Here is a 24,057-nt window from a genome sequence, read left to right as displayed (position 1 = left end):
TGGATAAATAAGAGCTAAAAACTAAAAGGTTTCCACTGGGAAGTTGTGTAAAAAATACCAGTAAAAACAGCAATCAGTGATGATCAAATTATTTAAAACCTGCTTGCTGTAACTAACAAAAGACTGCAAAGTTACAAAATTCTTAAGAATGAGTTTCCCACCAGTGGAACATCTCACAACTAATTATGCTAAATATTAACAGGACTGGGCGAAATAACAGAGGAACTCCCAGAGCTTTTCTAAAGTAAAGCTGTGGAGTGGGTCATCAAGTTGTGAAGGCTTTGTGGGCACATAGGCCAACAATTTAAAATTCTATGGACGCTTAATGATTTTATCATCTACAGAAGTGTCATTAAAGAAGAAAAACTCATACTGAATTGATCCTTCAAGTTACACTAAAACTGAAATCTTTTTTTTTAAATCACAGAAGTTGCATTCATGGATAAAGAGAGAGACCATCTGGCTCAATAGCCAGCATCTGTGATGGTATCTGCGCACATGGTATGAGTAATTTGTAAATCTGTGAAGGTCCCATTAATCCTGTGAACAATATATACAGGTTTGGGAGCCACATATGCTGCCATTCAGGGAAGAACTTACTTATTTCAACAAGACAATACACACCACACTCTGCGGGACACAACAACAAAAAGACCTCATGGTGAAGGAGTTCAGGTGAACTCTCCTGCCTGTAATCCAGAAACTGTTATCTAATGAAAACATTTATGATTGGATAATTACTACTGGGCTAAATAAATAGCCTGACTTGTGATGTTTTGTCTCACTGATGTAAAAATCGCGATTGTGCAGAATTATAGAAAATACTTAAGGGTTTACAAAGCTATGTGTACCTGGGATAAGTATCCAAACAGTGCAATGAGACAAGTGTCTTGTTAGCTATGCTGCAGGCCTCGTGGGCAGGCTTTCCAGGTCAGAGGTCGCGGGTCTTAAATGCTGTTTTTGGGGCTCACCCTCTGAAGACCTGAAGGGATGCCTGCTGGGAATCCTGGCTAGCAAAGCAGATGGAATTAGATTGTCTACGGTCTAATTTAATCTAAAGCCGGGAGCTCCGTGCCGCGTGTTGTGCCTTGGCTGTCCAATAGTACAACAGTTTAAAGGGCTTAAGAGACCATGAGGCTGGGAAAGGATCATGTCGTCCTCAGCTCTCTGAGTTGTGTCAAGCGAGCTGACCGTTGTGCTTATGCTCCACTCAGATACTTGTGGGATTTCTTACATGATGTACAATCATATTTCTGAGGTCAATGGCCAGTTATTTTCAAGTATCATTTAAAATGGAAACAAAATCTTGGGGGAAAAAACTGCAGCAAAAACAGAAAATGGGGAGGAAGAACAACTGGTGAGACTGATTTTTTCTTTTTTTTTGTTGTCCTTATCAATACGGTACATGTTTCACGAGAAAGAGCGCACATGAGGTAAAAAAATAAAAACTGCTCAAAATTCACCTTTTTGTCATATGTGAGTTTAATAGTTATGTCCCCTACAAAGACACAGGATCCAAAAATAGCTGTCGTTATATTTCGAAACACAGAATAACCATCTTTTCCATTTTGCTCGGTGTGTTTGATTACTAGAGCATGTCCTCGAGTAGAGAAACTTTTAGCATACTAGTATTGTTTTCTTTGTAAAGCCCTTATTACAATGATCCCTCTGTTTCCGCTTTGTAACTTGATTTTGAAGGCAGAGAGGAGCTGAAATTGGCGTGGTGTCCTGCTGGCATTTCATCATCAAATCTGTGCTGTTAATACAGCAAGGCTGAATTCACAAAGTGGTGGACCAACAACAACAATAACTCGAGAGTGAGACTTTGTGTCTGTTTCATTCCATTACAGCAAGGCTCCTACATGTACTTCTAATATATTTGTGAGAAAGTTACAGTGTCGCCTTGAAAAGATAAAGCAATTCAACAAGCTGCTTAGTTTAATCGACTTACATTTTAATATTTCATATAGCAATCTAAGCTTGTCGGATTTCCTAGTAAGTCTCTTTTGTGTTTCAGTCGAGATTTAGGTCTGTCCAACTTGACGTGTTGTTTGTGAGTAAATATTGATTAAACTTCAAACATAAAGAGACTACTTATCAGCGTCACCTTTCTCAACCCATGATTCTAAATTTAAAGAACTTGCTTATACTGTATGTGCATTAATAAACATAACATTTTAATACAGCCGGGTTACAGATTATTTTAAGCCGAACTAAAGTTGTTCATTTTGACTTTAATAGCTTCTAGTGATTTGAGGCTGACTCAGTGGTGTACCAAAACAGCTAGAGTGAGGTTTCTAATCCCTCTACTTGGTTTTTCACTTCTGCACTGTCTGATTTCTATGTGCTACCATGTGCGGCTGATATTTGGACTGGTGTAATTTTTTTTTTTTTTTTTTTTTTTTTGGCCAGTGTAAGACACAGTTACATTTTCCCTGCAAATCAGAAGAGGAGAAGAGACAGACAGATGGAGGAGAAGGAACACAGGGCTACATGAGAAGTGACTCACGTTCCATTGTATAATCAGGGTATATTAAAGGAAGGAACATCACACCCTCATTGCAGCAATAAGCCATGTGTACTGCTACTTAACGGTTGTGGAAACCTGCAAATTCATCCCACCCCCACAGATATAATATGCACTGTCCTGATATGAGGACAGACGACCTACCTCGGCTTCGACTTTGCAGTAACAAATTGTTATTCCTTCATTTCTGCCTCCATGCATCCTATGGCTTTCGATGCTCTGTGAGGATGACAATAAAATCACTTTTTAGTCTCTTTTGTGCCAAATATGCATATAAAAGTGTACTAAATATGCACATATCCTTTATTCTCTGGGTGTAAAGCTCACTTTTACTCAAAGTACACCTTGTATATTTCACTATGCAGTTATGATGTCGCCTACAGTCTGTGAGCTTGATCTGATGAGCTGAGGATTCAGCACTGATTCACAGTCTTTAAATAAATGTAAATACAAAGAATGTGGGGATATACTAGTCGGCACTCTTGTAATCATATTGCTAAATTTCCTATCCAAATAGTTCTTCTGGTGCATCAGCTTTGCTCCGCACAGTATAATGACAGTGTATGGAGCTGCAAGTGAGGTGAAAGGTGGTGATTATTCTTGGTGTCCAAAGCTACTCTAGAATTGCCCTGCCTCTCTGTACAGATCTGCAATCAGAATAGAAAAAGTGGGAGTATGCTGAGGCCTGGACGTCCTCGTAGCACCACAGCAGTATATTTTGCATTATTTTGCAGTTGCTTTATTATCTACTTTGCTGCCAAAAAGCGATTTCCACTATTTGCTAAAATGACCTGCTGGCCTATAATCTGTCAAACATATCTATCATGAATGGTGTCAAGTCATTTTGAAACACAAAGATCATTCCTGTTACAAGGTAGGACCTATACAAAGTCATTTACATAATCTTTATTTATCTAGGTATATTGGTGATTTTAGGCCTATTTGGGGGGGGGGGGGGGGGGGGGGGTACTTAGCATCCCTAAATTGCACTAAAAAAATCACAGTAGTAAAGTAATATTCATTCAGTAAAGTAATATTTTTTGGTATTACTGAATGGATACCAATGGATATCTGTTGGAGTGGGTACAGGTTACAGTTAACACAGATTTAAATGTCCACAGTTGTTGATGTGGTGATGTTACAGTGCAGTCACACTGAGGTTTTTAAGTAGAAGTAAGAGATAAGTAGTTGCGTAAGTAAGATGGACTGTCTTTATGTGGTTAAGAGACTGAAACAGCACATTTCTCCTCTCACTCACTTTTCTACAAATAGTTCTTTAACTTACTTTGAAAAATTCTGGAGAACATTGTTGAGCCTAACGGCCTTTACACAGACACCTGTACTGTATGCATTACATTATGATTGGAGGCTGAGCCCCCCCTAAATGTTTCATCCTAGAATCGCCCCTGGATTTAGGCTTCTCTACCTGTGACCCTGCATACTAATCTTCTCCCAGCTGAAAAATGGTCACAATAGGAGAAGCACGGACTTTTAAAACAACAAAAACCCTGATAAGTGCCAGTAAGCACGTGACAGTGGATCAGCCTGCAGTATATCAAAACTGTTTAATGCAATTAAGCCGTCGTTAATTGTATTATTAATACGCTTTTCCTAGCTTGCAATACAACAAAAAATAAATTAAAATAAATAGGAGGACACCCGGATGAAGACAAGTTACTTTAATACTTCTCAAAACCTTCATTTTCTTCATTCGCTTTCTTGCGTGAGCAACTAACGAACGACAGAGGAGTGCACGTTGGTGTAACCCATATGACTTCATTTCCCAGATTGCACCGCGCTCCATGATGTTCCCAACAGCTGACAGACGGTGGAAGCCTCTGTCAGAGCTGTGTCGGTGGAAGCTTTGAGTATCCTCTCAGTCGAGCCTCACTGGACTTTGGACCCGGGTCACCGTCGAGCACCTTATTTTCATCTCTGTCAACATTTTTGTTTGCACACAGGGCTTCCATTTCTTTTCTTTTCTTTTTTTTTTTTTTCCAGATTCGGAGCTGGGGACAATTGCTGTCAGCTAACTTCCACAATAGGTCGCTGCGTCGCCGGACTGCTGCATATGTTTGATTTATTTTTATTTTACATTTTTTTAGCTTAACACTTTGACTCCAGCCCTTCCAGCCGTGCCCAATGCCGAGGAATGGATAGTGTGTCTGCTAAAGGCGGAAAGATGGTCGAGAGTGATGAGCAGCCGGAGAGGGATAGCGGCGGTGGCGCAGCGATGGCCGCGCTACATCAGTGCGAACTGATCCAGAATATGATTGATATCTCCATCTCCAGCTTACAGGGGCTACGCACCAAATGCGCCGCCACCAACGACCTCACACAGCAGGAAATACGAACTTTAGAGGTAATGAGCTTCCCCCTCTCCTCCTCCTCCCGAGCACGGGCTCCGTGCATAAGCCCCGTCCGGAGATAGAAAGCAGTATAGCCAAATTGCGGAGTCATGAAGCCCCAGCGCTATGTCCGCCTCCCAGGCTGAATATTGGCTGAGGCGCCCTATCAGTGTCAGTGAGCCGAGCACATTTTGTCGCTTTACGGGCTACTGCTGGCTCGCTGTGTAGAGGTGACTCAAAAATAAACATTAAAAAAAAAACACAATAAAAGGAGCTCATAATGAAGTTTTGCTTTGTCCCGTTGGGTTTTACTATCCCTCTAGAATATTCTTTATTTGCCCGGAGCTCCTTGGATAGTTCCCAGCACCGTGCCGTGCAGCTGTATTGAGCCTGGCCTCATGGCACACATTCAATAGACACTCACGGCTTTTATTTATATAGATATATGTATATGTTCGTGTATGGCGCTCTGCACTTGGTTTTGCCTCCATACAGTGGGGCCTGTGAGACAAATACAAATGTACGACGCGATCCATGTGGTTACCCCCCCTCCCCAACCTCATCCAGCAGGCAAAGGCTGGTGTGCTGCTGCTGCTGCTCTCCTGCATCTGGATGCCGATTCACCTACGTCGTGCGGGGATGACTTGACATTGCTTTGCGCGTTGCTCTTTTGGAGCAACATACCCTACTATAGCAGGCGGCACGGTGGAGAAGTCATGCCTGGTGGCGTGCAGGCGTCAGCACAGGACGCACGCTATATTGCTCTCACTTCGCATGTTTCAGGAAAATTCAAATGAGGGACGGGGGAGTGCGTTTTTTCGGTTTACCACATAATGATAACTGATACATGCGAAACAGGGTTATACATATAGCTCTCTTCTGCAGTCGTTTCAACAAAAGGGCCAGTTGTTTTTTTTTTTTGTTTTTTTTAAATCTCAGCCCTGGATGTTGCTGAGGAGGGTGATGGGAAGAGGAAGGGGGGGGGGGGGGGGGGTGCTGTGGCATATAAATGGCTGATACAGACAGTATATTTTGATGAGGCTTGAAGATGTGGAAAACAGTTGAATATTACAAGTTCAAAGCCTTCAAATGTCACAGTGACATCCTGGAGACATAATAGATGATGGGGGTTTTCTGGTTCATGGTTTATTTAAAGCCTTGTACCTTAGCTAAAAGGAATACTCACTCCTGATTGGCTAGAGGCTATCAATTATCCATGTCTCTTTTATCTCTTTATAACCAAACACCCCGTGAACAACTGGGCTGTTGCCCTACATTAAAAAAAAAGTATTGCTTTCTATTCAGCCTCACAGTGATATAATGAGCTACTTTTTAGAAATACTTAGCGCGGTCCAGAATTGCTGCTAATGAAGGAAGAAGCCCCTTAAACGACAGGTTACACTGTGTCCGTAACCTCTTAGAATCACAAATACAAATATCACCAGCAAGGCCTGGGGGGGTAATAATTTACCCAAAGGCAAAGGAGAGATGACTGAGCTGTTTTATGGACTCAGCTGCAGCTTTTTATCCAGTTTGAGAATACTGTATGAATCTCTATAAAATAATTTGGTTGCTCCCTCGCTGGCTGACAGGCATCAGGTGCGAGTTGGCAGCTATTCTGTGCAGGAACAAATTTTTACAGGCTCGAGTAAAGAAGCCTGGTCTTAAAAGAACATTCAAATTCTTCAACTGAATGAAACCAAAGCAAACAAAGCAAATCAGTTTGGATATTTGTAGCCTTTCTGTTCGGTCCCAGCCGAAACCCAAAACCATATATGTGTGTGTGTGTGTGTGTGTGTGTGTGTGTGTGTGTGTGTGTGTGTGTATATATGTGTGTGTGTGTGTGTGTGTGTGTGTGTGTATATGATCAAATATGGGCCTGAGCTGAGCTAGATAAACGGGTTCAAAACAAAGAGTACAAAGCGAATCCTGCTCCACATTTTCACCCCCTCTTCATCTGTGGTCATGCATACCTTGTCTCTGGAACAGGATGTGATCTGGCAGAGTACTTCCTGAGAAATGCTGTCATGTGGACACATTTTGCACCAGCATTGTTCTATATGACAATGGACAGGCCGTGCCGCTCTCACATGTTTCTTGAAGGCTCCTGGGTCTCTTTCCTGTGCCTATGAGACCGTTATTAGGGGCTGTCTCTGAAAGTCAGAAGTGGAAGCAGTGGATGTGGTTACTTCAAGTCAAAGTTTGCTGCTTTATAGACCTCGCAAGCTTTCAGGATCCTTTCCTGCTGTAGGATCAGAATCAGAAATCAAACGAGTCCTGAAGGGGAGATAAAAAGTGCATCAGTCTGCGTTTCATTATCTGATTTTATGCCTCAGCTGTACGTGTGTGTGTGTGTCATTGTATTTTTTCTTATTTCCACTGATTATAGCTGTACTTTTGATTGTTTAAACTGCTTCAGCGACTAGTTGGCAGTGAGCTCACGGTGCAGCTGTTCATACACGCTGCGTTGTTACTGCAAGTGGCAGCATAAAGATAAAAAAATCTGACAACAATCGACTTGTCTGAGAACACGTGACTCGTAATATCTTAGATCACAGCTCTAGTGGAAACGTGCAGTCACCTCTTGGGTTCCTTTGTGTAATTCTTTGCCATGCAATGACTGTGTTTGTGTTTGCTATGCCAAGCCAGCCTAAATGGATCCTCTAGCACAAGATTTTAAGGCTGTTCAAATGTTGCAGTTGCTTTATTTGTCCTTATTTTCTAATTTTGTAGACCGTTTTTAGAGAGTTAGCAGACTTTGGAGTGATTTTGTCATGCTTTTCTTAAACTGGATGCTTCCTACACAGTAAAACAAATGGGGTAGTAACAAGAATTGGGGAAAAAAAAGACTGATGTGATGAAATCTTAAAGATAAGCAGAGATCTTTGGCAGGAGGGGAGAATACAGTTGCGGTCTGCTGATATAGATAGTTTTCTGTCTCCGAAAAACTCAAGACAAACTGAAGAAGACATTTGGAAGTCCTATTTGCTGTTCTCTGGGTGTGTTCTTCAGAAAGCATCCATTTGTAACATGAAGGATTGGTTTAGTAGGGTTATCAGACGGGCATGATAATGTTTCAATCATGATAATGTATCGTGCCAGAAACGCTGCTAGGGTTAGATGTCTTTCAGGCTGAGGAGGGCATTAGGGATCCTCTGCCGATCAGCGGTCTTACTTCCCACAGCTTTACTGGCACGCTCTTTTGAAACCACCTCTTGCCTTCATTGTGTAGTTTCACTTCTCACTTGGGCCCTCTGTTAGATTCTTCTTACTACGTTCCCCGTCTCTTAGAAGTAAGTGGATTAGTGCATTGGTCGTAGATTTCAAATGACTCTTAAGAAGTATTGTGTGAGAGGTGTTGCTTTTCCAGGCGTGCGCGAGATGTGTCTGATGAGGTGGGGCGTGCAGTGGTTGCAGCGGCATGCCATGGTTCTAAAGTTCCAGCAAGCACTCCACCATGCAACCGTCATATCAGAGGAGGTCTGTTCTGCAGCGAGGCATGGATATCGTTCCTGCTGGAGCTGCGAGTACTTTTAATTTGTGTGTTGAATTTGAGCAGTCTGTGTGAGGTCAGAGTAGTTGTCACGCTTGTGGTGCGAAAGGGTTATCTTTCCCATATTGCACTGGAGTGCAATCAAGAGCAGCTTGAACTCACTTTATTCTCTCATTGAGAGAGCTTTATTATTCCACTTGAACTGTGTGTGTGTGTTTGTGGGGGGGGGGGGGGTTTCTGCCTTGCCAGTGAGAGGATAATGATACTGGCCTCTCAAATGGAGTGCTAACTGGTACTTCACTTTTCACACGTTAATCCCACTCAGGCTTAGGCTCTGTCTGCCTCTCGTGGTGCTTCTGTTACATTTACTGTAGCTCTTCATGTATGCTTGACTCTTGCTTTATTGCATCCACGCATCCACTTGCTCTGCCTTTTAGCACCTTGTTTGTTCCTGAGCCGTAATCCCAACAGAATCTCAACTTGGAAAACAAATGCACCCTAATATCAAGTGCTTTGCTCGTGCACGCTGGCCTTAAATGGTGTGTTCTGAGGTGTATGTATGTGTGTATATGTGTGTGTGTGTATATATATATATATATATGAGAGAGATATAGATATATACATTGATGCTGTAAGTCTTTCCATAAAAGCAGCCTGTGCCCTTACCTTTCTTTTTCATCACCTCTCTATGTAATGCAAACAGCAAAGCGTCACTCTGTTTTGTCTCCTCACAGTGTTGGAGAGAGTTTGCTGCGCGCTCGTGGTGCGAGCTGTTGTGGCTGCATCTATATTTAGACATCTTTCTTCCTACGCATTTTCAGGGTTGGTTGTTAAATAAGAAAATCAAATGACGCGCAAAGAGCCCGTTCGAGAAGGGAGAGCAGGGAGGAAAGGGGAGGGGAGAATCAAAGCCAATCCGCTGTGCTGCTTCTCATGACATGACAACTGCTGTGTGTGTGTTTGCTGTTGGGGGGGTATAAAGGAGGAAACACAACTGTAGTGACTATATCAGCCCTGACCCTTTCTCTGTTTGTTGTTGTTGTTTTTGTTGTAACCAATAAGATAGAAGTACATACTGTTGAACAGTGTAGGCAGATGTTGATCTATTCTTAAACCGACTGGGGGTGAGTTGAGGATTGCATCCTGTAATTTTGAGGCCTGCTGTACTTTTTTCTTTTCTGGGAAGAAGGGATTTGCTTTGTCTAGCTGTAAATCATACCTGGTTGTAATTGTCTAAAAATAGACCTTTTAAAATGTTTAAAAGTGCAATGCCTCACAGCAGCTTGTAAACCTTACATTTTAACTGGCTAAACTTGCCACATGTTCTCCTCTTAGACGTGTCTTGTTTGGTCTGTCTGAGGCTCAGACAGACACGTACCCCTGGACCTACCACTCCCACCCAGCATCGACTTGCATGGGTGCTAACAATGATGGAGGAGGGGCAATTTATAGGCCATTGTCTTGGACTGTCAACTGTTTATACCCGACAGACACACCCCCACCTCCCCTCTGTGACCTGGCCCCTGCATAAATATGTCAAGATTAGATTTTTTTTTTTCCTGTTTTGGCCAATGGTGACAATGTAGCATACAGATATGATGAAGCAAATCTCTGGGACACAGTTTTAAGAGGTGCTTTGACTTTAAGTGCTCTCTACTTTCTGTTCAATCTCCACCAAAACTTATATCGGTATCTCCTCTTTGGGTTTTTCTTACCTAGTCCAGAGGGGCCACATGGCTAATGATATATGACATAAGGCGTGTTCTTATTCAGCGAGCCTGTTCTGACGACAAGACGTGAGTGCAGATTTCTGGGCGGGAGAGCTGACCTTCATCTGCGAATAACATTTCCGGGGATAGAGCATTGTTGCTCAGTTCTGTGATAGGGCCACGCTTATAGCCTTGGCAGGTGCACCGAAGTGGCTGTGTCAGCAGGAGCCTTGAGAAAACAAAACAACTGAAGCGGTGGGATGTGCTCCCCGAGTCTGCTGTGTCAGGCTGGCCTGTGCTCGGACTCCCTTCTCCTTTCCTCGGTGCCCAACAAACCGGCTGTCACTCATCCCCTCGCAGCATTAGGCTGTTGCCATGGTGTTGTTTAGCTCTGCTGACAGGTGGGCTCTGACGCCATTTCCCCCCCTCCTCCTCCTTCCCCCTCCGGGCCACACGTCAAACACTGCTTTCTTCCCTTTGCACCAAAAATAATATCCACCAGGCCAGCCTGCCATTATTTTGTTGACGTGTGCGTGCCTGTGCTCTTCTTATGCACAGTACTGATATCGGTGAGGGGGTTTCGTGCTTGTGTCCTCCTGTCTACCTTACCCATTTAGATGATAATGGGTAAAGAGACTGCTCTCTGTGGGAGGAACAATATAAAAGAAATGTTGGTCGTGTTTTTGCTCCTACACATTGGGATGTTTATATGGTGATATGTATGTTGCCTGAGCTCTGTGTTTCACATGTTTGGGAAAATCCCACTGAAATGTTGCTGACGACTCAGAAGAGGGGTTGCTAGGTAACCTGACGTCACAGGGCTGCACTGGTGTATAGGGAGGTAAAGCAGGAGGCTAGCTCATTAGCCACACTGAGCAAATGCCATGCTAGGCCTGATCTAAAAAACCAAAAGGACTACAGGCTCTGTTATTCTGAGTTTATAATGGATTGGATGTCACATTTATCACAGGTTCACTTTGTGCAGTCCTGCTTCTATCTCCCATCTACTCCGTATACATGGGTCTGTGTGTGTGTGTGTGTGTGTGTGTGTGTGTGTGTGTGTGTGTGTGTGCACGCCAGTACATTTGCATACATGTCCATATGTAAAAAGGTTTCCAGCAAAATATGTTCCTGTCTTTTCACTCCTCCCAGAGAGGGAGCTGGTCTTACTTACTGGCCTCTAAGGCCAACCTCTGGCAGCTGAATGCATGTTCAAGTCAGAAATGCTGCTCTGTTTTTGTCCTTTTTTAGTAAAGCTTGCTTGCACTCTTTGGCATGTAAGACCTAAACGTTTGTATTTAGGCACATTCGATTTAGCCAAAGAAGCTTTTATGACAAGGTGCTTTCTTGTGTGCTGGTAATATTTCTTTTTCATTGGATTACATTCAGTTTTATTATTTTATAATGCTCTCACTGCAGCTGATGATTGACGACTGCTCGCAGAGCTAAAAAGCTTCAGTCAGGGTCAACACGTTGAGAATTTAACTTCTTTCTATCATCTTTCATCTCTCTGGCCTCCAGTGGAGAGGCTTTTGTTGGCTGCTGTGAAGAAGCCTTTTTACATCCCAAGGCCACACTTTCCGAGAGAAGCGCGGTATGCTGTACGAGTTTCTGTCTGGTCGGTGAGTAGAGGAAGCTCAATGAGCAGAGAAAGACACACGCTCGTCGCTGTTGCCCAGGCACTCGAGAGGTGCACGGTGGGTCGAAAGGTAGCTGGTGCCGTTCAGCTCATCTCAAGGTGCTGCCTGCTGTAATGGATTCTTACAGATAGACGGTGAGATAAGGACACTCTATACAGTCACGCTGAGCTGCACAATGCAGGCCGTTGCAAACCAATACCACGGCGAGCATTGTTATACTTACTCACAGGACCACTGCGCTCAACGTGGGTTTTTTGGAAGGCATCAGATTAAATTGTTACAGCTTTACATTTTATTTGTGCAGACTCCAGTGGAATCATTTGCATTGATAGGCCGATCATTTATTCCTCTACAAAAACAAGGTAAAGCAATATTAACTGATGGGATGTTAACTGATGTTGGGTCTGATGTCATGTGACACTACAACAAAGGTTGCACCCAGCCTGCTAATTAAAAAAAACTGAGGAGAAGTAGGTGTCTGTGCATCTTGTTGAAAGGAATACTTTATTTAGAACCTGACAGAGTTACAGCTCATCTCAATATACTGGACAATAGTTTTATATTGTACACATAAAGGTGTACAGCTTACAGTGGTGTTCTTTGGGTTATACACCTCTTATTTCTTTCTCCAAACATAAGCAGCATTTCTGCAGCCCAAGAGCTCTAGTTTTGTCTCATCTGACAAAAGGACACATTTCCAGTACATATAATCTTTCTCCAGGTTGTCCTTTGCATATTTCAGTCTGGCTTGAAGGTGTCTCTTGGTTTGTCACCTCACAGTACATTTCTGTGCAGGGTTCCAGTGATTGTCTTCTTTGAGATTGCAATTCCATACTTGGCTAAGTCATTCACTAGTGTCTTAGCAGGTGTTCTGGTGTCTTTAAACACATCTCTCATTAGTTTTCTTTCTCTGTCAGACTTGTCCTGTACTGTGTTTGAATATCTTGATGGTATTGCTCTGTGGTAACTTTGTTTGTCCATCTACCTTTTTTCTCAAATCTAAACTGATTAGTGTCTCAGTTTTTAACTTGGGAATTGATTTTACAAACTCTGGGCATTACAAAGTTAAAGCACACCGTTGCACAGCAGTGCTTTGTGCTATGGCTCAGTTAAAAGGTCCGTTTTTCAGAGGGCTAATAATATCATGGTCATTTTCGCTTTCTCTGTAATAATTCTGTAGTGCAAATAGAAATAATTCATGGTTTCTAAAGAAATGTAGTATGTTTAGAAATGCTATGATGAAAGCCCCTAGCTCTATTAAAAATAAAGAAAAAAATTAACTTTGAAAAAAATTAGAAAAATGACATGTAAAGGAGAGAAGAATTGGCCTCATAGAGGCATCACATTGTGGACACATTGTGCACAATGTGTTAAACCTGGAAAGAAAATGATGGCTCCTTGGCTCTGTCATGAAGTGGAGGGTAAAAGATTTGTAGAAGCTCAGAGAAAATAAGAAAGTTTGAAGGAAAATGCCCGTGGGACGAAACTAGTCACATGGGCACTTTCTTTCCATCACTCTGAACTTTGATGCTTCTCAGCTGCAAACAGACACATTTGCTTTGGCAGCACTGCTGATGCTCTCATTAGATGACCAGGTCATTGTTCCTCTGGATAATAATAGCAGTTTATATCTAATTAGCTTGTCTCTTTGAGGGCACAGGGAAACATTGGAGCTGTCACTGCAGGTACACTGAGCTCAGTAGAGGGGGAATAAACAGTAAGCGAGGGTGTGGAGATATTCACGTGTCTGACTTTATCGTAACAGAGGCTCATCTGGTGTCAGGTCAGTGTCATGTCACTCGTGTGAAAACAGCAGTTTTCGGTCTGTTTCTGCTTTAAAGGTGGTACCTCTGCAACAATAAAACCCTGCCAACACAGGTGTGACAGATACCCTTCACAGTGAATGCCTGCTCTTTCTCATGTAGCTCGTAGCAGACTCCCAGTCTCCCCCGCTAACCTGCCCCTCCCTTCTCTGCTATGTTCTCTATTGCTCCCTGCAGGTGAAGCTGATGAAATACATCTGTAAACAGCTCCAGTGCAAGCAGAAAGTGCCAGAGACAGAGAGGCCCGAGGCCCTAGACAGCTATCCACACTTGCGAGACTGGTTACGCACCATCAACCTGCGACCAGAGCTCATTGAGGTAGGTCATCGTCTGGGCGCCAGTACTCTGGCCGGAGTGACTGGCGTTTGTCTCCCGTTTACAGCTGTTCTATAAGCACATCAAAGACTGCGTATAAAAGTCTTTTATATGCAGTCTGTGATGTGCACTCAGTCAACATTCACATGTGCATGAGGAATTAACCAGCGGCCGTCAAAGTGCCTTTCAAAAAGAGAAGCTGCTTCATTTTTGACGTCCTGAGAACGGCAGCGCCAAAATCTAAACTTGAGCTGATTCATTTCAGATAACTGTTTCTACTGTCAAATTTTATTTTTTTGTTACTGAAACAAGGCTCACAAAACTAGCAAAGCAAAAAAAGCGAAACTGGAAGAGACATGCTGGTCTGTGCTCGGAGAAAGTCTTGAATGCTTCAAAAATCTCATTCTCAGCCTTCTGCTGCTATTTATAGCTCCATGCCATGTTTGTAAGAGGGAAGAGAAGGCCCTTTTTATACAAGTGTACAAAGTGTACTTATCTTTATTATAGTTCTTTAACTGATCCACTCTGTGCCTTTTCTTTTTCATTGCTCTAGCATTGTTGATGGTTACATGTACATTAAAAAAAACCCCCAGGTATATTAAAGTCTTGTTTTTCAGTAGATTCTTTTAAAATAAGATAATGACCTGTTCCTTGCCTAAACATACACAATTAGCATTTATTTAGGTGCTGGATCACTTGGGCTGTGGTGGAACCAGGGTAAGGTCTGTTTCACTTTCTGTCGGTCTCCCAAAAAGACAATGACCCAGAAAATAAAGAACTGACCTTGGGTGTGAGAACCATGTAGTGCAGTAAAATGTTTAATATGTGTTTTTCAGCACCGCTCAAGTGTCCCGCTCCTGAACTGTGACTCCAGCCTGCTAATCTGCGGCTGACACTGACCTCTGACCTCCTCGTGTAGCAGTGGGGAGTCTTGAGCAGAGAGATTTCCTGCAGAAAGCCTCCCTTATTAATGCAATTTCAGAACTCGCTATTTGCTGTCACTTCTGATCATGATGAAACTTTAGAGCATTGCCGTGTGCAGTCTTCCATTGCAGAAGCTACCAGCTGGTTAACTTATCATTTTTGTTTCAGTGTTGTTTTTAAGCTCCGCTATTGTTTAGTGGCTGTCAGCTGTTTGTTTGTTTGTTTTAACGCCTGGATTTATCATTTTTCTTATTGGGTTGTCAAAATTGTCTCTCCTTTCTCTCCCCCTGTCCTGTCCTGTCGTGTCCTGCTGTAAACTGTTTTAATCCATGTCAGCTCTTATGTGTTTTTGTCGTTCCAGTCCATTTGTCTTTGTTTTGTGACCTGACGGTAACCTGCTTTATTTTTAAAACTCTTCTGCACTCGTTATTCTTTAATATGTGCCGGCCTTGTATGTGCTTTGTGTTGCGGCCTTGTTCCGTATCTGATTATTTGTGCTCTGTTTACTGTTTAGTCCATTCACTCTTAAACCTCACTTCCTTTCAAAAGAATTTAGCTTTGCACGAGACACGATGAGGTTTTCTGATGAAATAGAAAGTGCTCATTTGTATGTCTTGTAGACCGGCGGGGACATCCCAAAGGACGAAGGACTGTAGCGGCATTTTGATGACCTATTTAGACCAAATATTATTAGACTGAGAAGTCTACAGCGCATCTCCTCACTTTATACTATGATGGCTAGATTATGTGATGGACAGTCCAGTTTTATTTGTAGCTGAATTATGTAGATGACTTAATACAGAGAATTCCTACTGGGGATTCTAACCTGTGAAGGGCCCATATTACAGTTTTTTCTGAATGCTTAAACCCTAACTGTGATTCCTGTAGCACAATCTCTAAAACTATTCAGACTTATAGCAAAACCACTCACTGAGTTTGCAAAACTAAAAGCACAAAAACTGCTTTGCACTCAGTTTGCAATTTTGTAACACACACTTTGCAAAACTGTAGGCACAATTAACTACACAACACTCAATTACCAAATTTCCAACACACTCCTAGCAAAAGTATACACATGTATGGCTATCATTAACACTAATTTGCCAACTGTCTGGCACACTTTCACATGTCAAAACTTTCTTAGATAATTAGTTCACTTTGCAATCAGCCTAAGCACTATAATACAGGTAAGCTGTGTGTGCGGAGTACAATGGAGGGAGCAGAAAGAGTGAGAAGTAGAGGAGGCCGAGGAAGAGGACGTGGAGGTGAAGAAGTAGGATGAAGAGGACGACAAGGACAAGGAGGAGCAAGAGGAAGACGAGGAGGGGGGAGAGGAAGATGAGGAGGGGGGAGAGGAAGGGTAGGAAGAGTAAGAAATAGAATTGCTGATGACATCAGAGCTACAATAGTGGACCATGTCATCAACCGTGGAATGACCCTGAGGGTAGCTGGCCAACGGGTCCAGCCTAAACTGAGCCGCTACACTGTAGCAAGTACCATAAGGACATCTTGAAATGAGAATCGGTTAGTACAGTCACTTCGCACAAAGATTTGTAGCACTGCCATATGCCAATGAGAAACACACCAATACCATTGATGTAAAAATACTGAAATTGTTACTTTACAGAATTGCTAGATGACCAGATGCTGGGGGCAGAGGAAGCATGTTCACTGCAGACCAAGTAACCCATATAGTCATTATGGCGGTTGCAAATAATCTTATACTTGGAAATAAACACTTGTTTGTTTTGATGTGTTTGAATAAACACCAGTACTTGAAGTTTGGATCCCTCTATGCTTATGGATCTATGACAGAAGTATGAGCTCAAACTGACATAGCCTACCTTGTGCACAGAGAAAGCAAAAGCCAGATGTGTTTTGTATTCATACCATCAGTGTGCAGTTGCCGCATTGTGTGCTTAGTAGATGATGGCTTGTGTGTACTGTTTGATACGGAAACACCATTTTTACGAAGGTGTGAAGAGTTAATCTAGCTGTGTTTGCTTTTGCAAGAGAACTACAATGTTTTGATTATTGGGTGACAGGTTTTCTTATTTGTGTGAAGAGTTTTGCAAAATTAGCCAATAGTTACAAAAAATGTGCTTACGCAATCAGAAAAAACTGTAATTAAAACAGAGCCGACATAATACTGCATGTATAGGAGGCCCCAGTGAAACGGTCACGTATGCAGGCTTTGCTGTAACTATGTTCTGAGTGAGGAAATAGAATGAGAGTAGAGGGCCGACAGCAACTTTAAATATCACATCACTCACCCCTTACATGTGTGTGGTTTAGTGTGTGCGTGTGCTATGTTTTGGTTCTAGTGTACACACTAGTGTGGGAGGTTGCCCTAGTTTTGTGATCAGTGTTTGCCCCTGAGAGCAAGGGTTTAACCTGACTGATAAGTGATTGCGTACTTCCCCAGTCAAAAGAAACATCCTAAACTCACTGGATTTGGCCCTATTTCCTTCTGTCATCCATCAGTTGTTGATTGCACTGTTGTTTTATTTCGCCGCTTCAGTAACTCGGCTGTAAAAAGAAAGCCCCGCCCTTCCAGGTTTGTACATCTCCAATCTTGCAGACTACATTTTTTTTAAAGCACATAAAAGGCTGGAAACAGAGGAATATGAAAGGAAAACTGCAGTGCTAAATGCTTAAATAAGTGGGAGTTGGTAGTACACTGGAGGTCATAAAGAACGCCTCCACTTTTTTCAGTTTTTATTGAAATTTGAGGAGATTGACTTGAGCGAGCAGCCTCGGTGATTCACTGTAATGCTACAAGTTCAGATAAAATAAATGCATTAAAAAAAGTTTCAATAGTCAAGAAATGGAATAATCATCCAAATGGGGTTTGAGTATCAACCAAAGTGGAACAGTCTGGTTTACGACACCCTGTGATGCCTTATTGTTGAGTTTTACTGTCTGCTGAAATAATAAATTTTCAAAAATGGGAAGTAAAAAAGGAAGACAGCCTGGGTGGTTAGCAAGATGACCCAAAACATTAGAGAGGAACTAGACAGCGGGCTAAAAAGGAAAGCCACACAGAGACGAGTCTTAACCCTTTCATACATAGTGGTCACTACAGTGGACAGCTATTCAGAGGCTGTTTCCTTGTATTTGTGTCAGTGTTGATGGTTTAATAGCACATAAACCACTACATTGGACACTGCTGTGTCACTCCATAACCGGCCACCCACTGGTCGTTTAATTACTATAGATGTATGACGTGTTTCATTGTAATCATTGTTATTTAACCCTTTCATGCATGAATTATGACAACCTCTGTCAGGATTTTTTTCTTAAGGATTTTTATTCATCTTTTCATGCGTAAAGACGAATAAAAATACTTAAGAAAAAAATCATGATTGAGGTTGTCATAATTCATGCATGAAAGGGTTAAACATGTGGCGCTGGTTTAGATGTGTAGAATTGGGAAAGCAAAGCAGAGTAGATGTATAACAAAATTAATTTCATAATTAATAAATCCGTGTTTAATGGTTTGTTACCATTAACCTAAAAGTGAAGCTAAACGTGTGCAATGTGACTTTATTTTGAAATTTTATCAACTTTATTTTTTTGTATTTTTTTGAATTTAAAATAACACAACAACTATTTGTTTAACAAATGCTTTGTGGCTTTTTTTAAAGTTCAGCGTGATGCCTCCAGAGCTTTGTAAATGATACAGCGTAGTGCATTTAAAAAAGCTATTTGCATGGTTTATCTATAAAGCTAAATGTTTATAATACTTGTTTTAAAGAGTTGTCACTGTGGCTGTGACACGTGCATCAGTGGACTAACACTAAAGGACATGTTGTGCGTCTCTGAGAGGCCCATGGCTCTGTATAAACCGCAGTATTTGCTGCTCTGAACATTGACCAGTGACTAGGCCTTCATCATTTACATAAATTTTTATATGCCCCAGTGTCATGAGAATGTAAATGTTGACAATGCTGATATTGTCTGGTATCAGCTGTGATATAACGCGTAATACAATATAATAGTCAGTCAAAAAAGTATCGCAAACTATTTACAATTTGCCTATTATAAAGTGCTACAATAATTTCCACTCTGAAACAAATGCTAGAAATATCGCAGCTGCTGAGTGGATTACATTTAGGGTTTAATTTCAATTTGTAAAGCAGTCATGATTAAGCGTTCTTTGTTTTAATTTCAAAACTGATAACTTTTCAGTATTAATAAAGATACAGATTTAATGCTTAATTAAATACTGGTCAGCTAATGTCAATCAAAACTAATGTGAGCACTGTTAACTTTAACACACTGCTAATCCTCCATTTGGATTTTTTTTTCTTTATTTATGACACCCAATACTTCATATTATTTACAATTCACAATTGTGTCCACATAGAGTATCCAAGCCTATATGAATTTGTGTCTTTATCCGTTCAGCCATTGGGGAAAAAGATTATAAAGCATGTGCTTCTGTTTTCTTACTTTGCGGCCCACTAGTGCTTCCCAGTTCTCACAGTGTGGTGTGTGTATTAACTCTGCATCTTACTGCATCACTGTTTACTTCCTGTTTTACTGTTGTCAAAGTTACCTTCACCATTGTACAGTCATTACACTTGTATAAGAGGTTTCACATAGACAGAAAATATTAAGCCATGTTTTTTGTCAAACCCCAGCTCAGGTTTGATCTTGGTGTTCAGCTTCTGCTCTACGCAGCTAATGAAAAATCAGATAAGCTGACAAAGTAGTGTTTGGAATACCCCAAACAAACAGGATTAACAGTGATTTCCAGGAACTGTCCCGAGTCAGATGTTGAATAACCTGCTGAGCACTGCAACATTTTGCCCTTTTTAACGCTCAGTTTCAGCCTCACTACAAACAGTGTTGTTGTGGCTGATTGAGGGTACACTCGGAACAAAAAATATTTTTTATGAATGCCATATAAGCATAGTTCTTTTGGGCTATTTTGCTCTCTTTTGTTGTACAAAGCTTGTCACTAACATACTGCTTCACGTTGTAATAGATTAGAGCTCCTGTCATGGGCTTTTGTTTTGCTCCTCTGAAGGCTGTGGAGGCAAAGCTGTCGCTGGATACCTTACTGCAGATGACAGGAGCTCAGGTGAGAGACACGATGCGAAGACTTGGGTCCAGCTCAGAAGAATGTGGCAGACTCGGTGCTGCCCTCTCTTGTCTAAAGAGTGCTACTGAATCAGGTATGGGTTTACACTTTGATGTTCCTAGAGTATATTTCCCACGGATTTTCTATTAGTCTTTTTATTTATTTATTTTTGGTCTGTTTCATGTCTCTTCCAGGAGGCGAACTAAGAGATGACAGCAGTCTCTGGCTGTCTGAGCCCACCAGGAGGGACAGCGGCTCTCTGCTGACAGCGGACCAGCTAACCAACCTGGGGACCCCACTCCGCACACACAGCCCCTCGCCTCTAGCCCGCCCATCCACCATCCAGTCCACCCCATCCACTCCCTGCGCAACCTTCCCCCACCCTCGCTCAGGCTCTGTGTCAGCGGCGCCCACGCCAGACGCACATAGCGACAGCCCTCTCACAGATCCATTCCCTATGTCCTTCGCCCGCGCAGCCCGCCTCCATGGGCACATTTCCACCCCACCTATAACGCCTCCTTCAAAGAGGCGTCACCGGTTGAAGCCTCCCTGCACCCCTCCCCCGCCATCCCGCAAGGTACTGCACCTGCTTCCCAACATCACACTGACGCGCAGCAAAAGCCACGAGTCCCAGCTGGGCAACCGCATCGAGGACCCTCCCACCAACAAGTAGGTGCTAAGCTGTTAATGGGTGGTTTGAAGAAACTGCTCAAGAATTCACCTCATTTGCAGCTTTTTATAAGTAGGTCAGACTGGAACTAAGTGGGGAATCCTCAGATGGCACTGTAATTGTGACAGATTGCTTCTGTTGTGGGGAGTGTGTATGTGTTTTGGGGGTTTTCTGTTTGCTTTTTTTGGGGGGGGGGTATCTTTTATTTCACTGAAATTTGAATCTCAGCTTGTTTTTGCAGGAAGTGTTTAGTTTCTGCTGCTTCACAGAAAGGAAAAGGACAAAATTCTGATTTGTGCTGGCCAGCAAACGGCGTTGGCCAGCTGACAAGCCGTCTCACAAGGGATGTTTTTTTTTTTTTTTTTTCCAGTTTGTTATTACTATCAACTGAAAGAGCACTTGTTGTTTGACATTTTATAAAGGACTTGATAAAATGCCCCGGTCCTGCCCGATGTCTCACTCTTAATTTCGCCTTGCGCTCTGTCGGGACAGAAGCAGTTTTCCTTAGATATGTCCTCATTCGCTCTCTCTCCCTCTTCCCCTTCCTCTTTCACATCCGTTCACATACTGCCTGTTGCTCCTTTGCTCTCGCTGTATGAGTGGAGCTAATCCCCACGCAGATTCCCAGAGATTATGAGTCATGTCAAAACAGGAAGTATTTCCTAGTTCTAATGCTCAGAGGTGGCAAGAAACACACAGTTTCTCTCTATCCCTCTCTCTCTTAATATCTAATGTTTTTTTAACCTCTGTACTAGGACTGGCTGCCCAAGCACAATGCAATCACATGTTTATCCATAATATCGGTTTGTGGAAAACTTTATTTAAAAAAAAAAATGGAAAAAATGGCTAACATAGGACACTATATGCTTTTGGAGGTTTATTCTCACTCTGCATATGTTGTGCAGTATATTACAAAAGTGTTACTTTATGTAAGGAGGTCGCAAGTCGCAGTACTAGACTGATAGTCTTTTTGCAAATTTTTGTGGCTACTCACGTGTTTGTGTGCATGTGCGTATAAACCACAGACCTGGCACCGCTTAGCCCTTCACTCCTTGTGACTTCACTCTGGGTGTTAAGGATGTCACCCTGCCCTTCGTGTGCCAATGCAATTAAGGTTCTCCAACGTGCCTCTCCCAGGCCCTTACATAATTTGTCCTGTGCAGTATAGTAAGCAAGCAGTTCAGTATACAGCACCTGCTGATTCACTCTTCTTTCTGTGCGTTTCCAGGTGTGTTAAAAAGAACAAGTTGTTCCTGAACATGCAAGTCAACGGTAACGGATGTGAGGATTCGCCTTCTCGCTACTCCGCCGTGTCTGCAAGGACACCCGGTGCCACCCCAGCTGCCAACACAGCACCTTACACCCTTCCTGGAACTCCCACACTGCTGGAGGAGCACAGCACAATTAAGAGTGAGTCAGCTGCATGCATGCACTTTTAATTTTGCTGAATATACCTGCTTAAAGTGGACTTATTGTGCTAATTTCCAGCTTCGTAGATCAAAATGGTTCTTGTATACGGGGCCTTGGTGCAACTTGTCAGTTCATTCTCTTAAAGACAGCTTTACTTTGTTTGTCTGAACAGATCTAAAGAACAGGTGTACTCAAAGCTTAAGACTGTGTTGTAAATGACCACATTAAGAACACAACCACTAAATGAGATATAACAGTAAAAAATGCAGTCTGAAATCTGAGCTTTTGGCTCACAGGAACTGCTACTACAGATGCACTGACATCACTATTTGAAATTTTGGCAATATTAAAATTGGAATCCACAGAAAAACAGGAGTAAAGACATGATAGGTCCACTTTACTGACACGATGTAAAAGTCTTTGGTTCTGCAACATTGCTATAATGATCTTGTGTGTGTTTTTGTGCTTGAATGTAAATAAAGGCTTTAACTTAACATCACCTCAGTCAGCCATCCTTGTAATCATTACTCATCATTTGCATTCTTTCTGTCTCTTTCTAGATAATGTAGCAGTGCATCGCAGCTCCCCACAAGCAATAAGGAGGGATATAGGGCTTGCAGTCACGCACAGGTAGACCTTTCAATGCCTAGAAAAGATAGATTTGCTGTTAATGCAATAATGGCTCAAGAGTTGGGAGTTCGTCCTGTAATCGGAAGGTTGCCGGTTCGAGCCTCGGCTTGGACAGTCTCGTTCGTTGTGTCCTTGGGCAAGACACTTCACCTGTTGCCTACTGGTGGCGCCAGTGTCTGGCAGCCTCGCCTCTGTCAGTGCGCCCCAGGGTGGCTGTGGCTACAATGTAGCTTGCCATCACCAGTGTGTGAATGGGTGGATGACTGGATGTGTAAAGCGCTTTGAGGTCCTTTGGGACTAGTAAAGCGCTATACAAGTCCAGACCATTTATAAATTAAACTTTACAGCGATCTAATACAGAGCGGGTCCGTAAGAAGCTTTTATGTTTTGTTTTTTAGGTTTTCCACCAAATCCTGGTTGTCCCAGACATGTCAAGTGTGCCAGAAAAACATGATGTTTGGAGTTAAGTGCAAACACTGTCGGTGAGTTAATTACTGTCACAAACACAACCCAAAAAAGTGGTGAAAAAAAAGGTCCGTTAGAAGGCACATGTATTTTAGGAAGGTGGGAATCTGATGTCTTGGCTAAATCTTGATCTGGGTGTAAGGCATGTTGGTGCTAATTACGAATTACCGCTAAGCCTCTCATATGCTGCCTATGTTTTTGTTTTTGTTTTTTGCTAATGCAGATTAAAGTGCCACAACAAATGTACAAAGGAAGCTCCATCCTGCAGAATCTCCTTTCTACCAAGTAAGTTTTCTTTCATCCCACGCTGTGCAGCTGATGGGCTAAATCTATTTGGCATTCATGCCTGTTTGTGACATGATTGGTTTTCTCCCACAGTTGCCAAAATTCGGAGGACCGAGTCAGTTCCCTCTGATATAAACAACCCAGTGGACCGGCCGCAGGAAGCACCGCAGTTTGGCACACTACCAAAGGCTATTACGAAAAAGGTAAATTAAAAGAACTTTCAGAGAACTGCCGTGTGTGTAGTCCCTTTTTAATTACCTTGAACTATTATGCCAATACATATACCTCCATTATCTCCATCATCTGTCCATGCTAACCATTGTAAAGATAATGTATCTGAAATCACACCTGACTATTAAAGTGTGCACTGACAGGAAAATAAAGCATAGAGCTTGTTGAAGAAATCTTGAAGGCAATGCAACATGGCTAATAAATAGCAATCATGCTTAGTGTTGTAACCTTCCATCCCGGTCCCAGCAGGATCATCCACCAGTACTGAACCAGCTGGACTCCAGCAGCAACCCATCCTCCACCACTTCATCCACACCTTCCTCCCCAGCACCCTTCCAGCAGAGCAACCCCCCCAGTGCCACACCACCGCCCAACCCTTCACCCAAAGGTCATCGAGACAGCCGATTTAATTTCCCGGGTAAGCTTGGGTACAGAATCACAAACACAGATGCACAGATACACATGTAGAGTATATACTGAAACATGCATGCTGACATT

General features: G+C 42.4%; 1 protein-coding gene across 10 annotated transcripts in view; it reads left to right on the top strand.

Annotated features, from left to right (window-relative positions):
• The first annotated feature begins 1,170 nt into the window (after positions 1–1,170).
• Positions 1,171–24,057, top strand: part of ksr1a (kinase suppressor of ras 1a) — a 33,551-nt gene continuing 10,664 nt past the window's right edge. For 6 of the 10 annotated variants that reach the window (XM_076888993.1, XM_004557371.4, XM_076888992.1 and 3 more), the window contains exons 1-10: positions 4,325–4,889; positions 13,718–13,858; positions 19,815–19,962; positions 20,063–20,537; positions 21,767–21,948; positions 22,509–22,578; positions 22,977–23,060; positions 23,267–23,328; positions 23,422–23,531; positions 23,806–23,977. In XM_076888993.1, the coding sequence (XP_076745108.1) occupies positions 4,680–4,889; positions 13,718–13,858; positions 19,815–19,962; positions 20,063–20,537; positions 21,767–21,948; positions 22,509–22,578; positions 22,977–23,060; positions 23,267–23,328; positions 23,422–23,531; positions 23,806–23,977 (1,654 nt within the window). In that variant the 5' untranslated portion in view covers positions 4,325–4,679. Of the gene's footprint in view, positions 1,358–4,324; positions 4,890–13,717; positions 13,859–16,779; positions 17,337–19,814; positions 19,963–20,062; positions 20,538–21,766; positions 21,949–22,508; positions 22,579–22,976; positions 23,061–23,266; positions 23,329–23,421; positions 23,532–23,805; positions 23,978–24,057 lie in introns of those variants that run through there. The other 4 variants (XM_076888990.1, XM_076888994.1, XM_076888991.1 and 1 more) reach the window with 4 other exon arrangements.

The sequence above is a fragment of the Maylandia zebra genome, linkage group LG10 (assembly GCF_041146795.1).
Source record: "Maylandia zebra isolate NMK-2024a linkage group LG10, Mzebra_GT3a, whole genome shotgun sequence".
NCBI lineage: Eukaryota > Metazoa > Chordata > Actinopteri > Cichliformes > Cichlidae > Maylandia > Maylandia zebra.
The sequence above is the reverse complement of the archived record's forward strand: the minus strand, read 5'-3'. Positions and strand labels throughout refer to the sequence as shown.